The sequence below is a fragment of the Benincasa hispida genome, chromosome 10 (assembly GCF_009727055.1).
Source record: "Benincasa hispida cultivar B227 chromosome 10, ASM972705v1, whole genome shotgun sequence".
NCBI lineage: Eukaryota > Viridiplantae > Streptophyta > Magnoliopsida > Cucurbitales > Cucurbitaceae > Benincasa > Benincasa hispida.
The window spans coordinates 54670674-54690913 of NC_052358.1; the positions used below are offsets into that span (position 1 = coordinate 54670674).

General features: G+C 36.8%; 1 protein-coding gene across 3 annotated transcripts; it reads right to left on the minus strand.

Moving 5' to 3' along the window:
• Positions 1 to 81: 81 nt before the first annotated feature.
• On the minus strand, positions 82 to 20069 carry LOC120088182 (GPCR-type G protein 2-like). 3 transcript variants are annotated; one of them, XM_039045298.1, is made up of 11 exons: positions 19770 to 20023; positions 16499 to 16599; positions 14534 to 14641; positions 14076 to 14196; positions 13448 to 13577; positions 12663 to 12741; positions 12223 to 12311; positions 3809 to 3901; positions 1490 to 1516; positions 1252 to 1338; positions 82 to 568 (listed from the first exon to the last, which is right to left on the minus strand). In XM_039045298.1, the coding sequence occupies exons 1-11, from the start codon at positions 20021 to 20023 to the stop codon at positions 491 to 493; spliced, it is 1167 nt and encodes a 388-aa protein (XP_038901226.1). In that variant the 3' UTR covers positions 82 to 490. The 3 variants fall into 3 exon arrangements, 2 of the variants coding, with proteins under 2 accessions (XP_038901226.1, XP_038901227.1); XR_005484852.1 differs by having other exon boundaries at positions 543 to 568; positions 3809 to 3947; positions 19770 to 20069; XM_039045299.1 differs by lacking the exon at positions 82 to 568 and having other exon boundaries at positions 1229 to 1338; positions 3809 to 3947; positions 19770 to 20069.
• Positions 20070 to 20240: the final 171 nt, after the last annotated feature.

A 20240-nucleotide genomic window follows, 5' to 3' on the forward strand; every position in this document is an offset into this window, starting at 1 on the left:
AAAAAAAAAAAGGAAAGTAAAATGAATATTGAAGTAAAATGAATATTGTATATATTTAGACTTCAAGGTATTGGTACAAACTATTATTCAAACAATAAGAGGAAAAGATAGTAGAAAATATAATTGCCAAGTAATTGCATTACTTTCAGCCCAATAAAAAAGAAAAAAAAGCTAATTGTTGCACTTAGTCACACTCACACAGACGCACCTCGCAAGGAATAAGAATGTACACTAGGATCAAACTTAAATGTATCATGAATGCCGCAATCATACAGGAAAACTTACAAGAAAAAATGGAAGCTTCAAAACTAATCTTAATTACTTTTACAATATATGTTCCTTTTGCAAAATGGTGATACTTGGTCACTTAGAACATCCCTTCAATTAGTTTGCATTGGCGGCATAAGATAAAAAAATAAAAAGAATAAAAAAGGAAAGCGGGCATCCTAAATATCACTAAAAACAAGCAATTAAAATGAAAACCCAAAGATTATACCTTCATTAGATTGGTCAAGAAACCTCGTACAGATATTACAATCAACATGCCAATGAATAGTAGGGATATATACTACAGAAGAAATAGAAAGAAATGTCAGAAAAAGCAAGGTTAATAGAAACCACCAAAAAAAGAAAAAAAGGAGAGAGAGAAAAACCCCCGCACAAACAAAAAGCTAAATGGAAAGTTCCTTTTCTTTCCCCTCCATAATTTATATGCCTAAAAACTTCCATCTGGTCTGTCCCCCTGATGTCACTATAAACTCCAAGAAATGCAGGGTGGTCCGAAAAGGAAGCCACAAACAAAACGTTTATGAATATGAAACAAAGTTGATCATATATTTATAGCAAATTCCATCTTCACATAATAAGTCTATTTGATCAATTATTAAATCTCATTCATTTTTCAAAAGAGTGAAAATTTCAATCACGATGAAATAAAAGGAGGAAGTTAGTAGACTCCCACCACCAAAAGGTGTATTACAAAAATGATCTCCAATTTGAAATCGGTGGATGAATAAAGGAACTGGATAGCCTAGGATTTCTTCATTGAGATTGTCAGTGGTAGATAGCTTGGGTTCTGGCAATGATAATATTTGAAACTGTGACAAACATTTTGAACGACTGAATGTTGACATCTTGATAAAAGGTTTATCATTTCCAACATGGCTAGAACCGTACATTAAGTAAATCAGGTGAGTGAAGCTAACAGTCAATCCACAATGGTGAAGTAAAATTAGCACCATAAAAGACTACCTGAGATAATAATGCAGCGTTGATCCCGATGTCAAAGAATTGGAAGAATATGCTAATTGTCATTGTCACAGGATCAACTGAACCAGCCTACATATTTGAATATTGATGAAAAGTGGAAGACATCAAGTAGGTAGAATACGAATTGAAAAACATGGTTCCAAGAACGTAAGAATCCCTTAGTTACATCTACCATATGAATTGAAATAATAAAATAAACAGTAGAGAATTATAAAAATACCTCCTTGAAAACAACACTTTGCAAAGACTGCAAAAACAGGGGAAAAATCAAATGAATCAGATACCAAGACGTAAATACATTATTTATACTAGAATTTGAAAATGAAACAACTTGGAGTCATTAAAGATTACTTCTAAGCAAAAAACAGACTCCAAAGATTACTTCTAATCTAAGCAACAACAGAGAAGGTAAGGAGTGGGGGAATTCGAACCGCAAATCTCTTGGTCGCTAACACATATGGTATTATGGTTGCTTTGGCAATAACCGATAGGGTTTGACATAATTAAAAGATCAAGAATAGAATGATAAAAATTTAAATGATAAGGAACTTTATAGTATAATTTAAATAGTGCATGTAAAGTTATTCCTATTTCTTAAAACGAGTATTAGAGTACTGGGATTCAGGGAATGAACGGTACTTCTTATTCTTTTTTTATTACTGTTGGCTTGAAGAATAATTAGTAAGAGCTGTAATCTCCTGGTTAATAGTTTTCTGTTGCGAGCTAGAAGCACTATTTTGCAGGAAATCTAAAATTATAAGATAAATCATAGAAACTGCAAAAGAAAGAAAAACAGAAATAACTAACCAGAAGTCATTAACTAATAACAGGTAATTATTTATTTGGAACATAGCCACTCTTGCATTAGTACATATGACAAGCTCCATAAGAGGTCCCGTGGCTATCCATCTCTCCCAATAGCTACCACTTTTGCATGAAGTACCAAGAGAAACATATCCATTTATTCAGCAATTGTCACTTTGCCCCATCATTCTTGTTAGGAATTGTGGAGTACAAAACTCCAAGCCCATTTTTTTCTTAACCTATATGCAATAATTTTATTGGCTAAATGTGGAGGTGGTTTTATGAAACAAAATTAAGGCCCATTTCGTTTTTTCCAATTAACTCAATAAGCAACATCTCTTATTGGCTAATTTGGAGGTGAAGAATGATTAAAGAAGCAATTGAGGGCGGTGGAAATCTCTTTAAAAGAAACTGTATTAGAAGAATGTTATGAAATGTGCTGAGAAAAAAGTGAGAGCTTCACTGGTGGTTTTCTTTCAACATTTTTTTAGAGTGACGGTAAGCATATTGAAAAAAATACCGTGGGTATTTTTCTTGGAATTGAGGGTCTCTCTTCTTATTTATTCCAAGTTACCGGGTTGTGGTACTAGAAATTAGTTCGTGTTGGGCTATTTAGGAGAGATTTGTAGCACGAGTTTGAGGATTTCTTTGTAATCTCCATCACAGTAGAACCTGCAGTTGCAAAAGACTAGACCGTAGTCTCAAGTTTGAGGCAAACCAGTATATTCTTGGTGTCATTCTCTTTTTCCCTTATCCACTTTATTTACAATTTTATGATCGATTACTTATTTGGCTCTAACTTATGAAGTAGGAGTTTGAAATATAATTTAGTTTATTTCGCATTTATTTATATCTCGTAAAAATTCCCGACAATTCCGCACTTTTATACAAGATTCTTTTGGATGGTGCATAACAAGACTAGGGGATATCATCACTCATCTCTCCCTCTCCCTACGGGTCACCCATCTAAGGAGGAGAAGAAGATTCTCTGGCAAAACAAACAAATGAATATACATATATTTTTTTGTTGGGAACTTATGGTTGGAATGAAACACACAAATATTCTCGGATAAACACCAACCCATCTATAAGTTTATTGAATTTTGTTAAATTGACCCAAAAGTTTAAGCTGATGAGTGAAGACAAATTTAATATCGTATCATCTAACACTCCCCATCACTTGTGGGCTTGAAATATGAAGAAGACCCAATAAGTGGAAATGAATATTAATTGGGGAGAAAATAACATTGCAGGGATTTGAACACAGGAACTTCCTAAACCACCTGCTCTGCTACCATGTTAAGTCACCAATTGACTTAAGAGCTGATGGGTGAAGGAAAATTTCATATCATATCAACTAGCAAGTCTACTTCATTATGAGCTTTTTCATTAAGTAAATTATCTTTTCCATTTTGTAATTACAGTTTAAATACCCTCATGTTTCATTGGATGTTTCTCTTGTAATTATCTACAATAGGACTTTCTTTTATATTCATTTCATGATATCAAATGAAATGGTTTCTACCCTAACAACTAATTAGCAATTTTAAGGAAAGAATTAACAAAAAATGTTGTCACATTTACTTCTTCATCACAACAATTTAATATAAAACCCACTGGCTTTAAATATCTATTGTTGAACATTAGCATACCAAAGTTCACAATGAATTATTGAACGCAAGGACCAATTATTTTTACTGACAAAAGACATAGAAAAAGGAGCAGATTAACAAACCTTAATCATTTTATACACACAATAGATAGAACATGCATAGCCGAGTAGATTTTGCATGTGACCTCTCCAGGTACGTGAATAAGTTGCAGCCTCCTGCCAAGTCAGAAGAACTGTGAAGTAGTTTCCCATGTAGGAAATGCTGTATTGAGAATATATGAACCAGTAAATGGCTAGAACAACAATTGCTAATGCTTCATACTAGACTGACCAACAATGCACTACTAATTTACTAATCAACCTGGCAAATACAGCATTAATTGGTATGGCTGCGTGTATAGACAATTAGGAGATGGCCTATTACACGCATGACTAGAGCTTATCAAAGACAAAGACTTAGTTTTTTAAAAGAAAACTTATCTGACTATTTTAATGTGTTTTTTTTTTTTTCCAGATTCGCAGATCATCCATTCAATCTTGATTGAGTGATTTAGCAATTAGCTACCTTTCTTTTGTAGTTGAGGGATGCCCATGTCTATCAGGTGAAGAGGAATTTTCAATTTTCGACCTCTAGCCCTTCCCAAGGTTTTTCCTACGGCACTCTTTACTATCTTTTTTGTGCTCCCTCTATTCCCGCCAATGTCCCTATGTCTTTTCTTCACTCAAGAGGTTAAAATCTAAGATCAAGTTCTTGTTTGACAGATCTTCACAAGAAAGTGAATACCTTAGACCATGTGCAGAGGTATTCTTCTCTCTGTTTGGGGCCTCAGTGGTGTACCCTCTGAAGAGGCACGTTGGAGGACTCTGACCATTTTCTCTGGAGCTCTCAATTTCTTCAGTTGATTTGGGTTTATTGTCTGGAGTTCTGTCCTGCAATGTTTCCATGGCATGGCAGAGATCTTAGGGTTACTTAGAGGAAGTTCTGGTACACCCTCCCTGCAGAGGCAGGTTTCTTTAAGTTTTGCTTCTTTACTCATTTCTGGGATATTCGGTTAGAGAGCCATAATAGAATTTCAAGGGGTCAGAGAAGTCTTGGGATGAGGTTTGGGATTAGTAGAATTCATACCTCACCCTAGGCTTTTTTTAAAAAAAGAAAATAGCCACTTTCATTGAGAAAAAACGAAAGACCTCATCCTAGGCTTATGTTTCGCATATGTTTTATAATTATCAGCTAGACTTGATCCATTTGGATCGGAGTTCCTACTTGTAGCTTGAGGCATTTCTTTTGTTGGGTTTCTATTTTCTTTATTCCTTATTTATTTCTTTTACGCCTTGTATATTCTTTTATTTTCCTCTATGGATGCTCTATTTTTTATTAGAAAATTTAAAAAAAAAAAAAAAAAAAAAAAAAAAAAAAAAAAAAAAGAGAGAGAGAGAGAGAAAGAGAAAGAAAGAAAGAAGCGAGATTAGAAATAAATAAATTTGGGAATCGTCACTCCTAGACCTAATGCTTCCCCTTCGTGGAATTCAGTTTCCAAAGGTTTCTATTTTCTACTTGTTCTCCAACACTGATATCTTCCAAATGAAATGGCATTCTGTAATTTCCTAGGATGTTTTGTAAATTTGATAATGTCCGATAAAAGTATCAGACTCTTATCTATATACAGTACATACATACCACACACACATTATTATTATTATTATTTTGGGATAAGAAACATAACTAAATTCATCCTCTGGGAAATTAGTCACAATGCCATCAATACAAATGACAAAAGGACAGAGACGTTTCCACAATGCTGCCACCATACTTCGCTTATGAGACCCCGAGCCACCTTTTCATTCACTGCCCTTTTGCCAAGCGTTTTTGGAAAGATATTATACTTTGGATGGTCTACTCTGATAGGTCTCCAATTATACTGCAATATCAAAGAAGGAAGAATAGAGGTAATATAGGAAAATTGGAGGTTGAGTCGGTTAAGGAGGTTGGAGACCACAACAAACTACTCTCAATTATGTTGGGAGAAGTTTGGGTTTAAAAGAAGAAAGAAATGGAAAGAGAAGGCATTGAAGACTGAATATCTTGAGTGAGGGAAGTGAGCTCTCGAGGGTGGGAGTTCGGAATAGTCTGTTGTGTAGGAACAACCGAGGAGTGCCATTCGTCACCTACTTCATCTACTAAGCAATCGTGTAGTTGCGGTAAGCGATCGCATAATGTTAGTAAGCGATCGTGTAGAGTTTGTAAGCGATCGCGTAGTGAATGTAAACGATCGTTAAATGTTTGTAAGCGATCACGTAGCAAGAGTAAGCGATCGTGTAGTCGTTGATTGACATTCACCGTTTAATAAAGAACAAGTCCATCGTTTAGCTATTATGTTATACGATTGTGTCATCACACTTAATCAATAAATACACTTTAAAATATCAGTTTCCTATCAAATTGGTATTAGAGAAAAACCTGGCCAGGCATGGCTTAGAAACGATTTGAGGAAAAGCTGGAGTTACTAGACCAGGAGATTTCTAGACTCAGAGTCGAAATGCAAAAATTACCAACCATAGAGGAGAACTTGGCATCGTTAGCAAAGAGTATTGAGCGATTGGGTTTGCAAGCAGAGAAACATCAACAAATGCTCATTTCCTATATTACGGAAATGGCAAAGGGAAAAATGAAAGTGATGGAAGAGGCAGAAGGATCGAATAACAATAATGTGTGCAGAACGAATAGTTCAATTAAAGCAGCCGGTGAAGAAGCGACTTGCGATCGAAGTAAATTCAAAAAAGTAGAGATGCCGGTGTTTAACGGAAGTGATCTAGATGCGTGGCTATTCAGAGCAAATTGCTATTTTCAGATTCATAAACTGACTGAATCCGAGAAGATAACGGTGGCGGTTGTGAGTTTCGACGGCGCCGCATTAGACTGGTACCGGTCTAAGGAAAATAGAGAGCCGTTCAAAGATTGGGAAGATCTAAAGCGAAGGATGTTAGAGCCATTCCGATCTTTAAGAAAGGGATCGATTTATGGTAGATTCTTGGCTATCAAACAAGAAACTACTGTAGAAGCATATCGAAATCTGTTTGATAAATTGGTAGCGCATTACCACACCTACCAAATGAAGTGTTAGAAGAGACATTCATGAATGGTTTAGTGCCGTGGATAAAAGTTGAGGTCAAATGTTGGGACCCGTCCGGGTTAGCGCAAATGATGTCGTTACCACAGCGTGTTGAAGATAGAGAGAATGCGGGGGTCGAAGCGGGTCGGGCGCGAACATTCGAAGGTAAGATCCAAAACTCGAATTCTTCGAAATTTAATATTGAAAATATGAGTAAAATGGGAGGTAGTAGTGAACTAAAAGAATGAGGGAACTCTGGAGAGACATTTCCGATGAGGACAATCACATTACAAGGTGTGTCGACCAACGATAACCGGAGAGAAATTCTGGCAAGGAGGTTAACAGACGTAGAATTCCAGTCGAAGAGAGAGAAAGGACTTTGTTTCCGATGCAATGAAAAGTATACTGTTGGGATAGGTGCAAAGGGCGCGAACTGAGAGAACTGAGGTTACTTGTTGTGCATGTGTCCGGTGAAGAATTGGAGTTGCACGAAGAAGATGAAATAAGAGAAGAACGCTGGAATTGAATGTGTTGACGGTGAATGAAGAAATCTCGCCAATTGCGGAACTTTCTGTGAATTCGGTTGTGGGTTTGATGAACCCTCGAACAATGAAGATTAAAGGGAAGATCAAAGGGGAACCGGTGGTGATATTGGTTGACTGTGGAGCTACCCATAATTTCATATCAGAAGGATTAGCGAATCGTTTGCAGTTGGAAATCACAGAAACGACAAATTACGGAGTGGTTTTGGGATCGAGAACCGTGGTGCGTGGTAAGGGGGTATGCAAGAATGAGGAAATGAGAATAGGAGAATGGAAGGTGAATGATAGCTTCCTGCCATTAGAGCTAGGAAGTGTAGACGTGATTTTGGGATGCAATGGTTACATTCTTTCGGAAAAACAGAAGTCGATTGGTGGAATCTAACAATGACAATTGCTCATGAGGGCCGAAAAGTTACTTTGCAGGGGGATCCAAGTCTGACAAAAGCAAGAATCAGTCTGAAATGTATGGTGAAGACGTGGGAAGTTGAAGATCAAGGATTTTTGGTTGAATGTCGAATGATAAGCGGAGGTGAATCTGTGGCAGAGCAATGTGTAAGTGAGGAACCCGACTCAATACCAGAATCTCTATCAACCCTGTTAAATAAGTTTCAGGATATATTTGAATGACCAGAGGAACTGCCCCCTCGTCGAAGTATAGAGCATCATATCCACTTGAAGGAAGGAACCAGTCCGATAAATGTCTTCCATACAAATATGTGTATCATCAGAATGCTAAGATGGAGAAATTGGTCAAAGAAATGTTGGATTCGGGCATCATTAGACCAAGCACCAGCCCTTACTCGAGCCCTGTTCTACTGGTTAGAAAGAAGGATGGAGGGTGGAGATTTTGTGTGGATTACCATGCTCTCAACACTGCCACCATTCCAGACAAATTTCCGATTCCTGTGGTGGAAGAACTTTTCAATGAATTAAATGGAGCTGCTCTATTCTCTAAGCTGGACTTGAAGTCAGGCTATCATCAAATAAGGATGAACCCACAGGATGTTGAGAAGGCTGCCTTCCGAACACATGAAGGGTGTTATGAATTCCTGGTAATGCCTTTCGGTTTAACTAATGCACCTTCCACATTTCAAGCACTGATGAATACTATATTTAGGCCTCACGCCATTTTGTGTCGGTATTCTTTGATGATATACTAGTGTATAGTAGAAACCTAAAGGAGCATTTGCAGCATCTAGAGGTGGTACTATCAGTGTTAAGGGAGTTTATGCTAATAAGGAGAAATGCCAATTTGCAAAAGACAGAGTGGAAAATTTGGGGCATATCATTTCAAAGCAAGGGGTGGAGGTCGATCCGGAGAAGGTGTGGGCAGTGTTGTAGTGGCCGGTACCTAAGACAATGAAGGAGGTGCGAGGGTTCTTGTGATTATCTGACTATTATCGGAGATTCGTACAAAACTATGGCAGTATAGTGGTTTCATTGACACGGATTTTAAAAGGAGGGACTTTTCAGTGGACAGAGGAAGCTCAATACGCTTTTGAGAAGCTCAAAACTGCTATGATGACACTGCCTGTGTTGGCGTTACCTGATTTCAGCATACCCTTTGAGGTGGAGACCGATGCTTCGGGGTATGGCATAGGCACGGTGCTAATGCAGCAAAGAAGGCCGATAGCTTTTTACAGCCATACCCTGTCAATGAGAGACTGTGCGAAACCGGTATACGAGAGGGAGTTGTTAGCTGTTGTCATGGTCGTACAGAGATGGCGATCTTACTTGTTAGGAAGACGATTTGTCATCAAAACTTATCATAAAGCATTGAAGTTTTTACTTGAGCAGAGGATGATACAACCGCAACATTAGAAATGGGTTGCTAAATTGCTTGGTTATGATTTTGTAGTCTATCGTCCGAGATTGGAGAATGGGGCTATGGATGCGCTGTCCAGAGTGGATATGGAAACTAATTTGGCTCAGTTATCAGCTCCTACTTTGATCGATATGGCTGTAATTCAGAAGGAAGTAGAGCAAGATGATCGGTTACAAAGAAGTAAAGGCCGAGTACTTCGGAAGGAGGACACAGTACAAGATTTTTCTCTCCATCAGGGCGTGCTGAAGTACAAGAGGAGGTTAGTACTTTCAAGTACCTCGTCTTTGATACCTACTATCATGCATACATATCACGACTCTGTTTTTGGCGGTTATTCGGGGTTCTTAAGGACATACAAAAGAATATCCGGAGAACTGTATTGGGAAGGAATGAAGAGAGCTGTTAAGAAATATGTGGAAGAGTGTGTGGTCTGCCAGAAGAATAAGTCGTTGGTCTTGTCCCCAGTAAGGTTATTAATGTCGCTCCCTATTCCTGATGTCGTATGGGCTGACATATCGATGGATTTCATTGAAGGCTTACTCAAAGCCAAGGGGTATGATGTGATTTTAGTGGTAGTGGATAGATTGGGCAAGTATGCTCATTTCTTGCCTTTAAAACATCCTCGGAATGCTGGAGTTGTAGCAGATGTATTTTGTAGAGAAATAGTAAAGTTGCACAGGGTGCAGAAGTCTATTGTCTCGGACCGAGACAAAGTGTTTGTGAGTCACTTCTGGCAGGAGTTGTTCCAGCTGCCGGGTACCAAGCTCCATCACAGCACAGCATATCATCCTTAGTCGGATGGTCAAACAGAAGTGGTAAACTGCAGCGTAGAAATGTATTTGAGGTGTTTCTGTGGGGAATGTCCTAAAGAATGGATTAACTGGTTGCATTGGGTGGAATACTAGTATAATATTACGTATAATGCCTCCACTGGCTTTTCTCCTTTTCAGATTGTGTATGGACGCCCGCCTCCAGTGTTGATCTATTATGGGAATGATTCCACTGCGAATGCAACATTGGACCAACAGATGCGAGATAGGGATGCTGCACTACGAGTACTTAAGGTGCATTTGAGGGTGGCTCAGGAGAAAATGAAGAAATTTGCGGATGGGAAGCGAAGGGATATAGAATTTCAAGTCGGGGAATGGGTATGGCCAAAGTTGCGTCCCTATCGCCAAATCTTAGTTCGGCAAAAGCGGCATGTGAAATTGTCTCCAAAGTATTATGGGCCATATCAAGTTATTGTCAGGGTGGGATTAGTAGCTTACAAGTTGGAGCTTCCATCAACGGTGTCGATCCATCTAGTTTTTCATGTGTCGTAACTCAAAAAGGTGATTGGACAGCCAGAAGGAAAATCATCTGTAGATCCTTTAGTCAATGAAAATCATACTTGGCTACCTGAACCAGAGGCTGTATTGAGCTCTCGACCTCGGTTGTCTCAGCGGGGATGTGAAGTTTTGGTGAAATGGAAAGGGCTGCCAGAGCATGAGGTGACTTGGGAGGTGTTGGATGATTTTCAGAATCAGTTCCCAGAATTTTACCTTGAGGACAAGGTAAGGGTGGAGAAGGGAGGTAATGATAGGTCTCCAATTATACTGCAATATCAAAAAAGGAAGAATAGAGGTAATATAGAAAAATAGGCGGTTGAGTCGGTTAAGGAGATTGGGGACCACAGCTAAACTACTTTCAATTCTGTTGGGAGAAGTTCGGGTTTAAAAGAAGAAAGAAACGGAAAGAGATGGCATTGAAGACCGAATATCTTGAGTGAGGGAAGTGAGCTCTCGAGGGTGGAGTTCAGGATAGTCTGTCGTGTAGGAATAGCCGAGGAGTGCCATTCATCGCCTACTTCCTCTACTAAGCGATCGTGTAGTTGCGGTAAGCGATCGCGTAGTGTGTCTAAGCGATCATGTAGTGTTAGTAAGTGATCGTGTAGAGTTTGTAAGCGATCGCGTAGTGAATGTAAACGATCGCTTAGTGTTTGTAAGCGATCGCGTAGTAAGAGTAAGCGATCATGTAGTTGTTGATTGACATTCATCGTTTAGTAAAGAACAAGTCCATCGTTTAGCTGTTATGTTATACGATCGTGTCATCACACTTAATCAATAAATACACTTTAAAAGATCAGTTTCCTATCATACTCCTCTTCCTAATGATTTATTTGCCAAGCCTCCTTACGTATACTCTCACTAGCAATCCTTTTGGCTCACACAAGAAGATTTTTTATGGTTATTATGGAAGGAGAGGAACAATCGCTTGTTTAATGATAAAGGAAGCTCTTTTGGCACCTTTTCTGAACATATTATCTACCTTACTATGACTTGGTGCAAAAGTACATCTATCTTTACATCTCATAATCATACATCTCTTTTGACCAATTAGAGAAGTCTTATGTAACTCCGGTTCAGGTAACATGCCCATCTTTTGTAAATTTCATACATTAATGAAATTTATTTTTTATCCAAAAAAAAAAAAAAAAACACAACTTTCATTACTGCAAAGAGCGATACAAAAGGAAGGGGAGATGAGGCATCCCCCCACAACACAAAAATTTACAAAAAAGAAGTTCAACTAGTATAAATTTGGGTTAGGCCATAATTACAAAAGAATTTAGAGGTGGAGTGCCACGTAGAAGCAAAAAGAGTAACCATACTCCAAAAAATAGTCACTATTAGTCCCCAGACATACATACATACCACACACACATATGTGCAAACCGAGTCACCAGTACATCCAAGTACTAAAACTGTCAATCCTCCCTGCATTTCCAGCAATATTTATAATACCTCAACTACCATAGCAACTTCTACCATAACTATATAGACATTTTACCTTCCCCTCTGGACAGAAAAACATAGCAAATTACGATCATAAAGCATAACTTCCCAGGGGACTTGAAAGCCAAACTTGCAAAATTGAAGGAAAGAAAATTTTTTTCTAGTCTATAAACCCATACACCAATTCAAAACTCTTAGGCCGTTATAAATGATGGTAGAGAAAGTAATGTAAGCAATTGTGCTACAAATTTCTACACTCGTACAAACAGTACAGCACAAACCTTACCTTAGCTTGACGAAGTTCATAGATTTCCAGGAATAACTGCTTTGATAGCTCCTCCAATGCTTGTACTTCTGCTTCCATGTTTTTAATATCTTCATAGATCCCAGACAATTGGCAAAAATAAGATGAAGAACAAAGGCCAAACAAAAAAAGTGAGAACAAAACTACAAGGATAATCATACAATATCATGGGAGAATGAAAATTTTCTGAAAATCATTACACTTCGTTCACATCTTTTTTCGTGTTCAATTCATAAATGTTTTTTATTGAGTAATACCAGAAGTCATACTTATCAAGGAAAAAGGAAAGAACGTAAGAAAATAAATTTCAAAGAGATGCTGCAAGAAATTGAAAAAGGTGATAAATAATTTAATAGAAAGCAAAACAGAAAAGAAAAAGAAGGAAAAGAGTAACTTCAAAGGGATAAAAGACAACAACTAACCTTGCTCTTTTTGGTCCTCTTGTACTGATCGAACAACAGTACCAACTAGCCTCTTAAAGAAAGATCTAGACTTGGAATTCTGTAACATTCATCTGTTAGCATTTGGTGATGCTAATAAATATCAAGATCTTGTATGTGTCAAGTTTTTTCGAACAAGTTCTTACTCTCACAATAAGCATTCAAATTCATTACTGTTTCAATATGACAAGAAGTTACATTTTATAAAACTGAGTTAGAAATATCTTGGGCTTTATTTTAGTGATTTCCACACATCCAAGAAAACAATCATCTACCCAATTCACATACTTTAACGTGTAATAATTTACCCAACTGAAAATAGACTAAACCAATTAAAAATGCAACGATATTTTATGGAAATGGAGCTTCCATAAGAAACATGGAAGAAAAAGAAAGAAAATCCAACCCAAAGATCCAAGCCAAACTAACTATTTAAAAAAGGGCTTCCATCCAAAAGTAAAGTCCTCGCAAATACTTACAAAATTGCTATTATATTGACAACCCACCTACTACAGTTAATGAGAAAGAAAAAAGAAGAATTTCACATCATTATTATTTAAATTTATAAGAATTAGGCTGAAAAACTTAGAACTTAAAATCTAGAACTTATAGGCAAAATTAAACTTTTAAAAGATCATAGATAAAATAAAAAAAGGTCATTATATTGGGGACAAAATTATAGAATCAGCATGAAAAATAAAGTCGGTAATACCATCAAATCATAAAATTTCAGATTTAACCAGCTAATAAAACTAATATTAAGATACCTCCTCTGAGCCAAGAACCCGCTCCATCTCCATTTGGGAAAGAATAATTTTCTTTTTCTTTGAAATACAAGTCTCGATGGATTGCATTAGTTGTCTTTCCAAAGCCTTAATTTCAGTTTCCTCAATCTCTCTACAAGTTATAAAATAACCATATGCACTATGAGAAATGGAAAACTCTAGCCATGAAGATAGTGCTAAATTGAATTAAAAAACCAAAATGACATCAAGGTAGAAATGGGTATTTAAAACATTTCCATAGTGGATAATAGTTGCACTAACGTCATCTTCTGCTGCTACTAATTGAACAAGGTAATGAAGGACTTCCCTTCATTCCTGTCAAACTTAAAACCTCTCATCTCAAAATGAATTACATATTGCCACAAAGATCTCACGTTTTAACTTGGAATATTTGAAGTGATAAGATATGAAAATGAGAGTATCCAAAACACAACTGGAGAAAAAAAAAATTGAACTGAAACTTCAGCTCAAATGTTTTTTTTTTTTTTTCCTGTTTGGGAGGGCAGGTGGGGGTAGCAGATAAGAAACAACATCATTAATGTACGAAATTTTCAAAAAAAAAGGGGGGGGAAGAGTGCTCCAATCCAAAGGAGTTGCAAATAACAGGTACCTGATGAAAAGAGACAAATAACTGTAAGGCAAATTTACAGCTCCAAAACCAGACAGCACAGCCATCACAGTGACCCCAATCACCCCTATTCTGCTGACCAATTGAGGCATGGTAAAGAAGCCTGAAAAGAAGACATTCTTTTAGAAATCGAGGACACAATAGTACACCCTATAGAACAGATCTTGTTCAAGTGAGGTCGTAAAAGAAGATATTCTTTTAAAATTAAAAAAAAATGGGAAACAAGTTTTTCATTTATATGTAAAAAGTTACAAACGAACGTACATGTCAAGTTAAAGTATTACGTAAAACAAACAGGTACTAACATTGAATTCCGGGAGATAGGGTGGTGGGGGGTTGGAGTTATTCAATAACAGGTACTAATAATGCATACAGCAAAACTTTAAAATATCTGAAAGGATGGCAATATGAAACAGTAAATTCAAAACAAAATTTCCAACCTTTATCAGGAGAAGGCATTGGAAAATGAACGCCCATTCGCCAAAAAGCATAAAGAAAGGCCAGTAAGAATAACATGGCTCCAAGAGCAGCCCGCTCCTTCCTTACACCTAGAATAAATGTTTTGGCATCACATAAGAAGGTTAGGAACAACAAAAGTTATCACCATACCTGAAAACCTTATTCTACCATGAAAACAGTGTTTTTTTTTTCCCTTTTTTCTTTTTTTTTTTTTTAATTTAGTTATAAGAGAATTCTGTGAGGCTTCCAATTATGAAGGTTTATGAGAGGAAGAAGGGTAAAAGAGGAAGTGTGGACACTGAAACAAAGAGTGAGAACCAGCAAGGGGGGACCATGGTGGAAATGGTACAAACAAACCGTTAGAGGGCGGCTGCACGTCGTGGAGCTTCGTACGGAAGGAGGGGACCAGTGTTTTGGGGTATTTGTAGGTTTTGGGAAGGGAGAGCAGCAGGAATGTTTTTGGAGTGAACTCTTGGGAGAGACGGCCTCTCGAATCGCCGATTATTCTTTTCTTTATGCTTTCTATTGCCTTTGCTATTTGTCTTGTATTTCTGTATTAGAAACTCTTGTGAATCATTACTGCTGGTTGTTGGTTAATATCATAACTCAGGGGGAGACTGAATACCGTGATTCTTGGAGTTGGGTGTCTGGTTGGAGTGTGTTTGTGTTATTTCTTGTGCAGGTGAACTGGATTCCTAACAAATTCTGCTCAGACAATCTAAAACTGTGCGCTTGAACAAAGGCAAAATTGGCTTGCTTGACTGAGGTAATGTTGCGCCATATATTGAGGCCTATACACAAATGCAACAATAATGGTACCCAATATTCAATTGGTGATCTCAGTTTGTCCATGAGCTTGCAATCGGCATGTATTGTTGAATATTAAGTTTTAAGGACGTCAAATTTTTGCCTCAACGGTTTTGAGGACAGAATTTGCTGTCACAATAAATGAACGGCGGCCCCGCACAGTCAAACTGCCTCATGAAACAACAAATTTCCTATATTAATAGCATCTTGTCTTCCCGTCAAGGAAAAAGTGGCTCATTTAGGTTTTATAATGAAAATTTTCATTGATTAATGAAATAGGGGAACCCCCAAAAGCCAAAAGGCAATCACAAAAGGCAAAGTGGCTCATCTTGTTGAGAGGATCAACTGTTTATCATAAAACAAATTTGAGGATAACTTGGAAGGGGCGCAACAAACACCTCTCTCGATAAGGAACACACCTTTGATAGATTCTTTGATCATGTTATTTTCCTTACTATGTCATGGTGTGTATGTATTACATTTTACAGATCATATTCTCTCTTCTCCTTTTCGACCAATTAGAGAAATCTTTTCTGTAACTCCTTTAGTTTGGGCTTCAACCTTCATTTATAAATTTCACACATCAATGAAATTTGTTTCTTATCCCCCCCACACACACCAAAAAAAAAAAGAAAAATTTGAAATTTTGGTGGGTTTATTATTTTTTATATACCCTTGTATATTCTTTCATTTCACTCAATAAAGCTCAATTTCTTACCCAAAAAGAAAAAAAGAAGTTGAAATTTTGGTGAGTTTCATTCTAAAGAATATTGTAATTTTTTTAATTTATTATTTTTTATAAGAAAGAAAATTGTAATTTCACTAGTGATTGAAATAAAACACAATTCTTTGACAAATGAAAACTTCAGGTTCAACCTCAAATCCCTTCAAACAGGACTATTGAGTTTTAAGTGTATTTGATATTGTTTCATTCTGTTGAAATATTGAGTAGAGTCAGAGTTTTAAATAACAAAAAGTAACTCTTATCTCAGATGTGCAACTTTTATATTATAAGAACTAACTCACGTAACATTCATTTAATTTAATATTTACGGAAAAACATAAGAGGATAAAATAATTTTAATGAAAGGAAGAAAATAGTGAAATTCAGTTATTAGACTAGCAAGGAAGAAGCATACCACCATTGCAAAGCATCAAGTAACAATGATAATAAGGCAACATGAAAACTAGTAGGAGTATCAGACAGAACAAATCCACCTTCCAGTTCAGCCATCTTGCCCTGTAGCAATTAAAATAAACCAAGATTAATGCACCTAAATTATGAACAACCTGCAACAAATTCAACCATGAAAAATGAGTGTTAACATACTTTTCAGGATGCTTCTAAATAAGGAAGATCTGTCCTTTGATTGTTTGAATGGGGACCATTCATGGAAGTATGTTACAGAAAGAAACTTAATTACATTTAACCTTTAATCTCTACGATCAAACTTTTATATTTGTTGTTAAAATCAGTTTAACCTATCAAACAGAGTCTATACAGCATTCCATTAGTAAGTAGATGGGAACGTTTACACCATTTGAAAAGGAGAGTAGAAAAACTAGAATGGTGGAATAAGAGAGAATGTTTACACCATGTCAAAACTGAATTAACTATAGCAACAAAAAATCTATAATAAGGGAGTTCTTTTTCTCGGAAAATTCTTCTATTCCTTTCTTGACGCATGTTCTAGTAGGATGCTCTAATAAAATTCTACCAAGAAGCTTCTTTTCCTTTTGGAAAAGGTACTCTCCAAGTACATGGGAAGGAAGAGTCTCTCAGAAGAGTGGTATGCTAACTAAAAGATGAAAGGAGATAGTTCCAAAAGGTCCTATGCACGTGACACCATAAGGTGACTCCATTGTGGAGACAAAGGCATGAAGGGCATTCTCCTTTGAAGCTTGTCACATGTATTGATGGCTTTTTTTTTAGAAAGCTCCCGTCAGGGACACGTGATGCCAACTCTTCATAGCCTTTGAAAAGCTAATTTGCAAAGAATTTCCCAAAGAAGGATACATATCTCCTCATCTTTGGAGATGCAGAAAGTAGAATATAACTAGGCCGTCATGCTCATCATGCTAATCAATGCTAAGTTAATGGCATGGCCATCTCTTTTTGGCATGATTCTTGGATGAGTTGTGGAGTTATCACTACTGTTTTCCCTTGTCTTTTTCGACTTACTCAATTGGCTTGTACATTTGCTGAAGTTTGCAATTTTGCTCATGCTGCTTGGGATTTGAGTTTTTGTCGGAACCTTAATGATTTGGAAATCATTGAATTGGCTAATCTTTCTCATCTTCTTTCCTTTGATTGGTCTAAGGAAATTTGATGATTGTTGGTCTTGACCGCTAGATCCTTCCAATAATTTCACAGCTAAATCTCTTCTGGAGACTCTTGTTGGTAATCCTATACCAATTATTAAAAATATTTACTCGGTGATTTAGAATGATACTTATCCAAGGAAGATTAAGATTTTCCTGTAGAAGCTTAGTCTTTCTGCAGTTAACAAAGATGATCATCTACAGAGAAGAATGCCTTATTTTCACCTTCCTTCTTGGTTTTTTTAAAGGAAATGGAACTTTTCATTGACATAATGAGAAGAGGCTAATACTCCAAAATACAATGAAACAAGGTAAAAGAAGGAGAAAGGGAAAAATAATAATAAAAACCAGAAGCACCAGAGCAAAAAAATATCAACGTCCATCAAGTCTTCTATTTGTCAAATTCGAAGTCTTGTGGATATTTATTTGCTCATTGCTCCTTTGCTCCAGATTAATGGATGACCGTTTTGGAGGCTTTTGGTTGGTCTTTGGCCTTGCCGAATATCATTTATGATCTTCTAGCTTCTATTTTTGGGGGGGCATCCTTTCCATGGTACAAAGAAATTATTATGGCTTGCTCTCAATTGTGTCCTTCTCTGGTTTCTTTGGGGAGAAAGAAATGGTCACATCTTTAGGGTATTTCTTCCATTGATTATTTTATGAATTTGATTCTTTTTCATGCATTGTATTCGTGTAAGTGTAAAGACCCTTCTACTGATCATAGCCTCTCTACTACAATTGCTAATTAGAAAACTTTCGTGTGATCTACCTTTAGGTGTTTGGGTTTTTACTCCTTTATTTCATTTTAGAACTTTGCTTCTCCTCTTAAAAAGAAAAAAAGAATGTATCTAGTTTAACGAAGTTGCATCTCTTGACTTGCTCCCTTCTTCCTATTTTTAGAGGACAAATAATGAAGCAACTTCTTCTAAGACTTTTAGAGCCTTGCAAAATAAAGAATACAAAAACAATAGTTCTAAGTTAACATAATTAATTATACTAAAACAACCTACCATCCTAACTAAATTGCAAATTATTTTGCTTTTATTCACCCCTCTAAGAATATAAACTCGTTCTCAAGTTCAATTGAGGAACAAGAAAAATGGGCATCTTATGGCAAGTGAACCAAGGATTGAAGGAAGCTTCAAAATCCAAAAAAGAGAAATGAAAGACTCCAACCATAAAATTGCTTCAAATCTCTTCCAACACAAAATAATAGTCCAAGAAAAACAAAAATTCCAAGCAATTCACAATTGATGTAACCTTGTCCTTCGAAATATTAAACCTTCAAAGCAATGTCTAACATACCAAACAATATCAACCAAAATGTGTGGCTTCGCTATTACAAAGCAAGATTTGTTTGCTCAATTGGTGGCTTAAAATAATGATTATATCAAACAATCCACAAGAATCCTTGAGTATTACTCTTACTATTCACAATCCCATCTTCTAAAACATCACAATTCACAATAAACATTTTGCAGTTTCCTGAAAACTGAACCAGGTGGCTACAAAATTCTTGTTATCAGTGAGAGTTGATGAACTTGATGGAGAATACAACCATTTTGGAAGTGTGGGTTGTGTGCCTTGTGAAAATATTGAAGTGGTTGAATTTTGGTGTCATTTCCTCTTAAGGCTTGTGGTATTCCTCCATTCAGGTCAGAAGATATGTCTATGTGCAATCTAAAGGTTGTAGTAAGCTGCATTGTTTTCTTCTTTAGTAGTGGACTAACCATTTTCTCTAAACCCCATCTATCTTCTTCCTTTTTCCCATTATCCAGCAACAAAGACGAACTCCGAGATCACCTCTTAATCACTTCTCCAAATAAAACAAAACACCAAACCAAGGTATTAAAATCCTATTTTACTTGCTCGATTACATTCCAACAGAAAGCAAAAACAAAGCCACACAATTTCTAACATAATCAAACAACCAACCACTCGAGCCCAAGTATTCCACAACAACAAGGGAATACCAAAAACAAGAAATAGGTCCAAATTGCCCAAAATTTCAGACAGACAACCCACAATACAATTTGAAGTGAGTTCGTTAGAGAGCAAAGTTGCAGAAATTGAACACAGAGGACTCACTCTTTGGAAAGAACAGGAATGATCTCGAAGAGAACGAGCTGAAGTAGATTACATGAGAAAGCGAAGACGACGCTGAAGATAATTTGAACGAGAACTTGCTTTTCTTCGTACTCTTTGTAGAGCCTTCTATTCAAGAACCATAACCCAGCCCATCCAAGAAGGCAAACTGAACCCACAGCCACCACTCCCTCGCAGATCGACCACCCCCAGCCCATAGCTCCGTCGCTCTCTGGATACAACTCCTCTGTCGGCATTTAACGCCGGGATCTCTTCTTTTTCCTTCCCTTTTTTCTTTAAACAAACTTAAATCCCTCCCTGTGTAGTAGATTTCACGCTTCCCCAGTGGCGTACTCCCATTTTACATTTTTTACAGTGTCTTCTGTCCCCAACCGTTTTAATCTTTGACTGGATTCGTATTTTTTTTTTTTTTTTTCCTTTTCCTCATTTGTTGTTACATGAATATAAAATTTA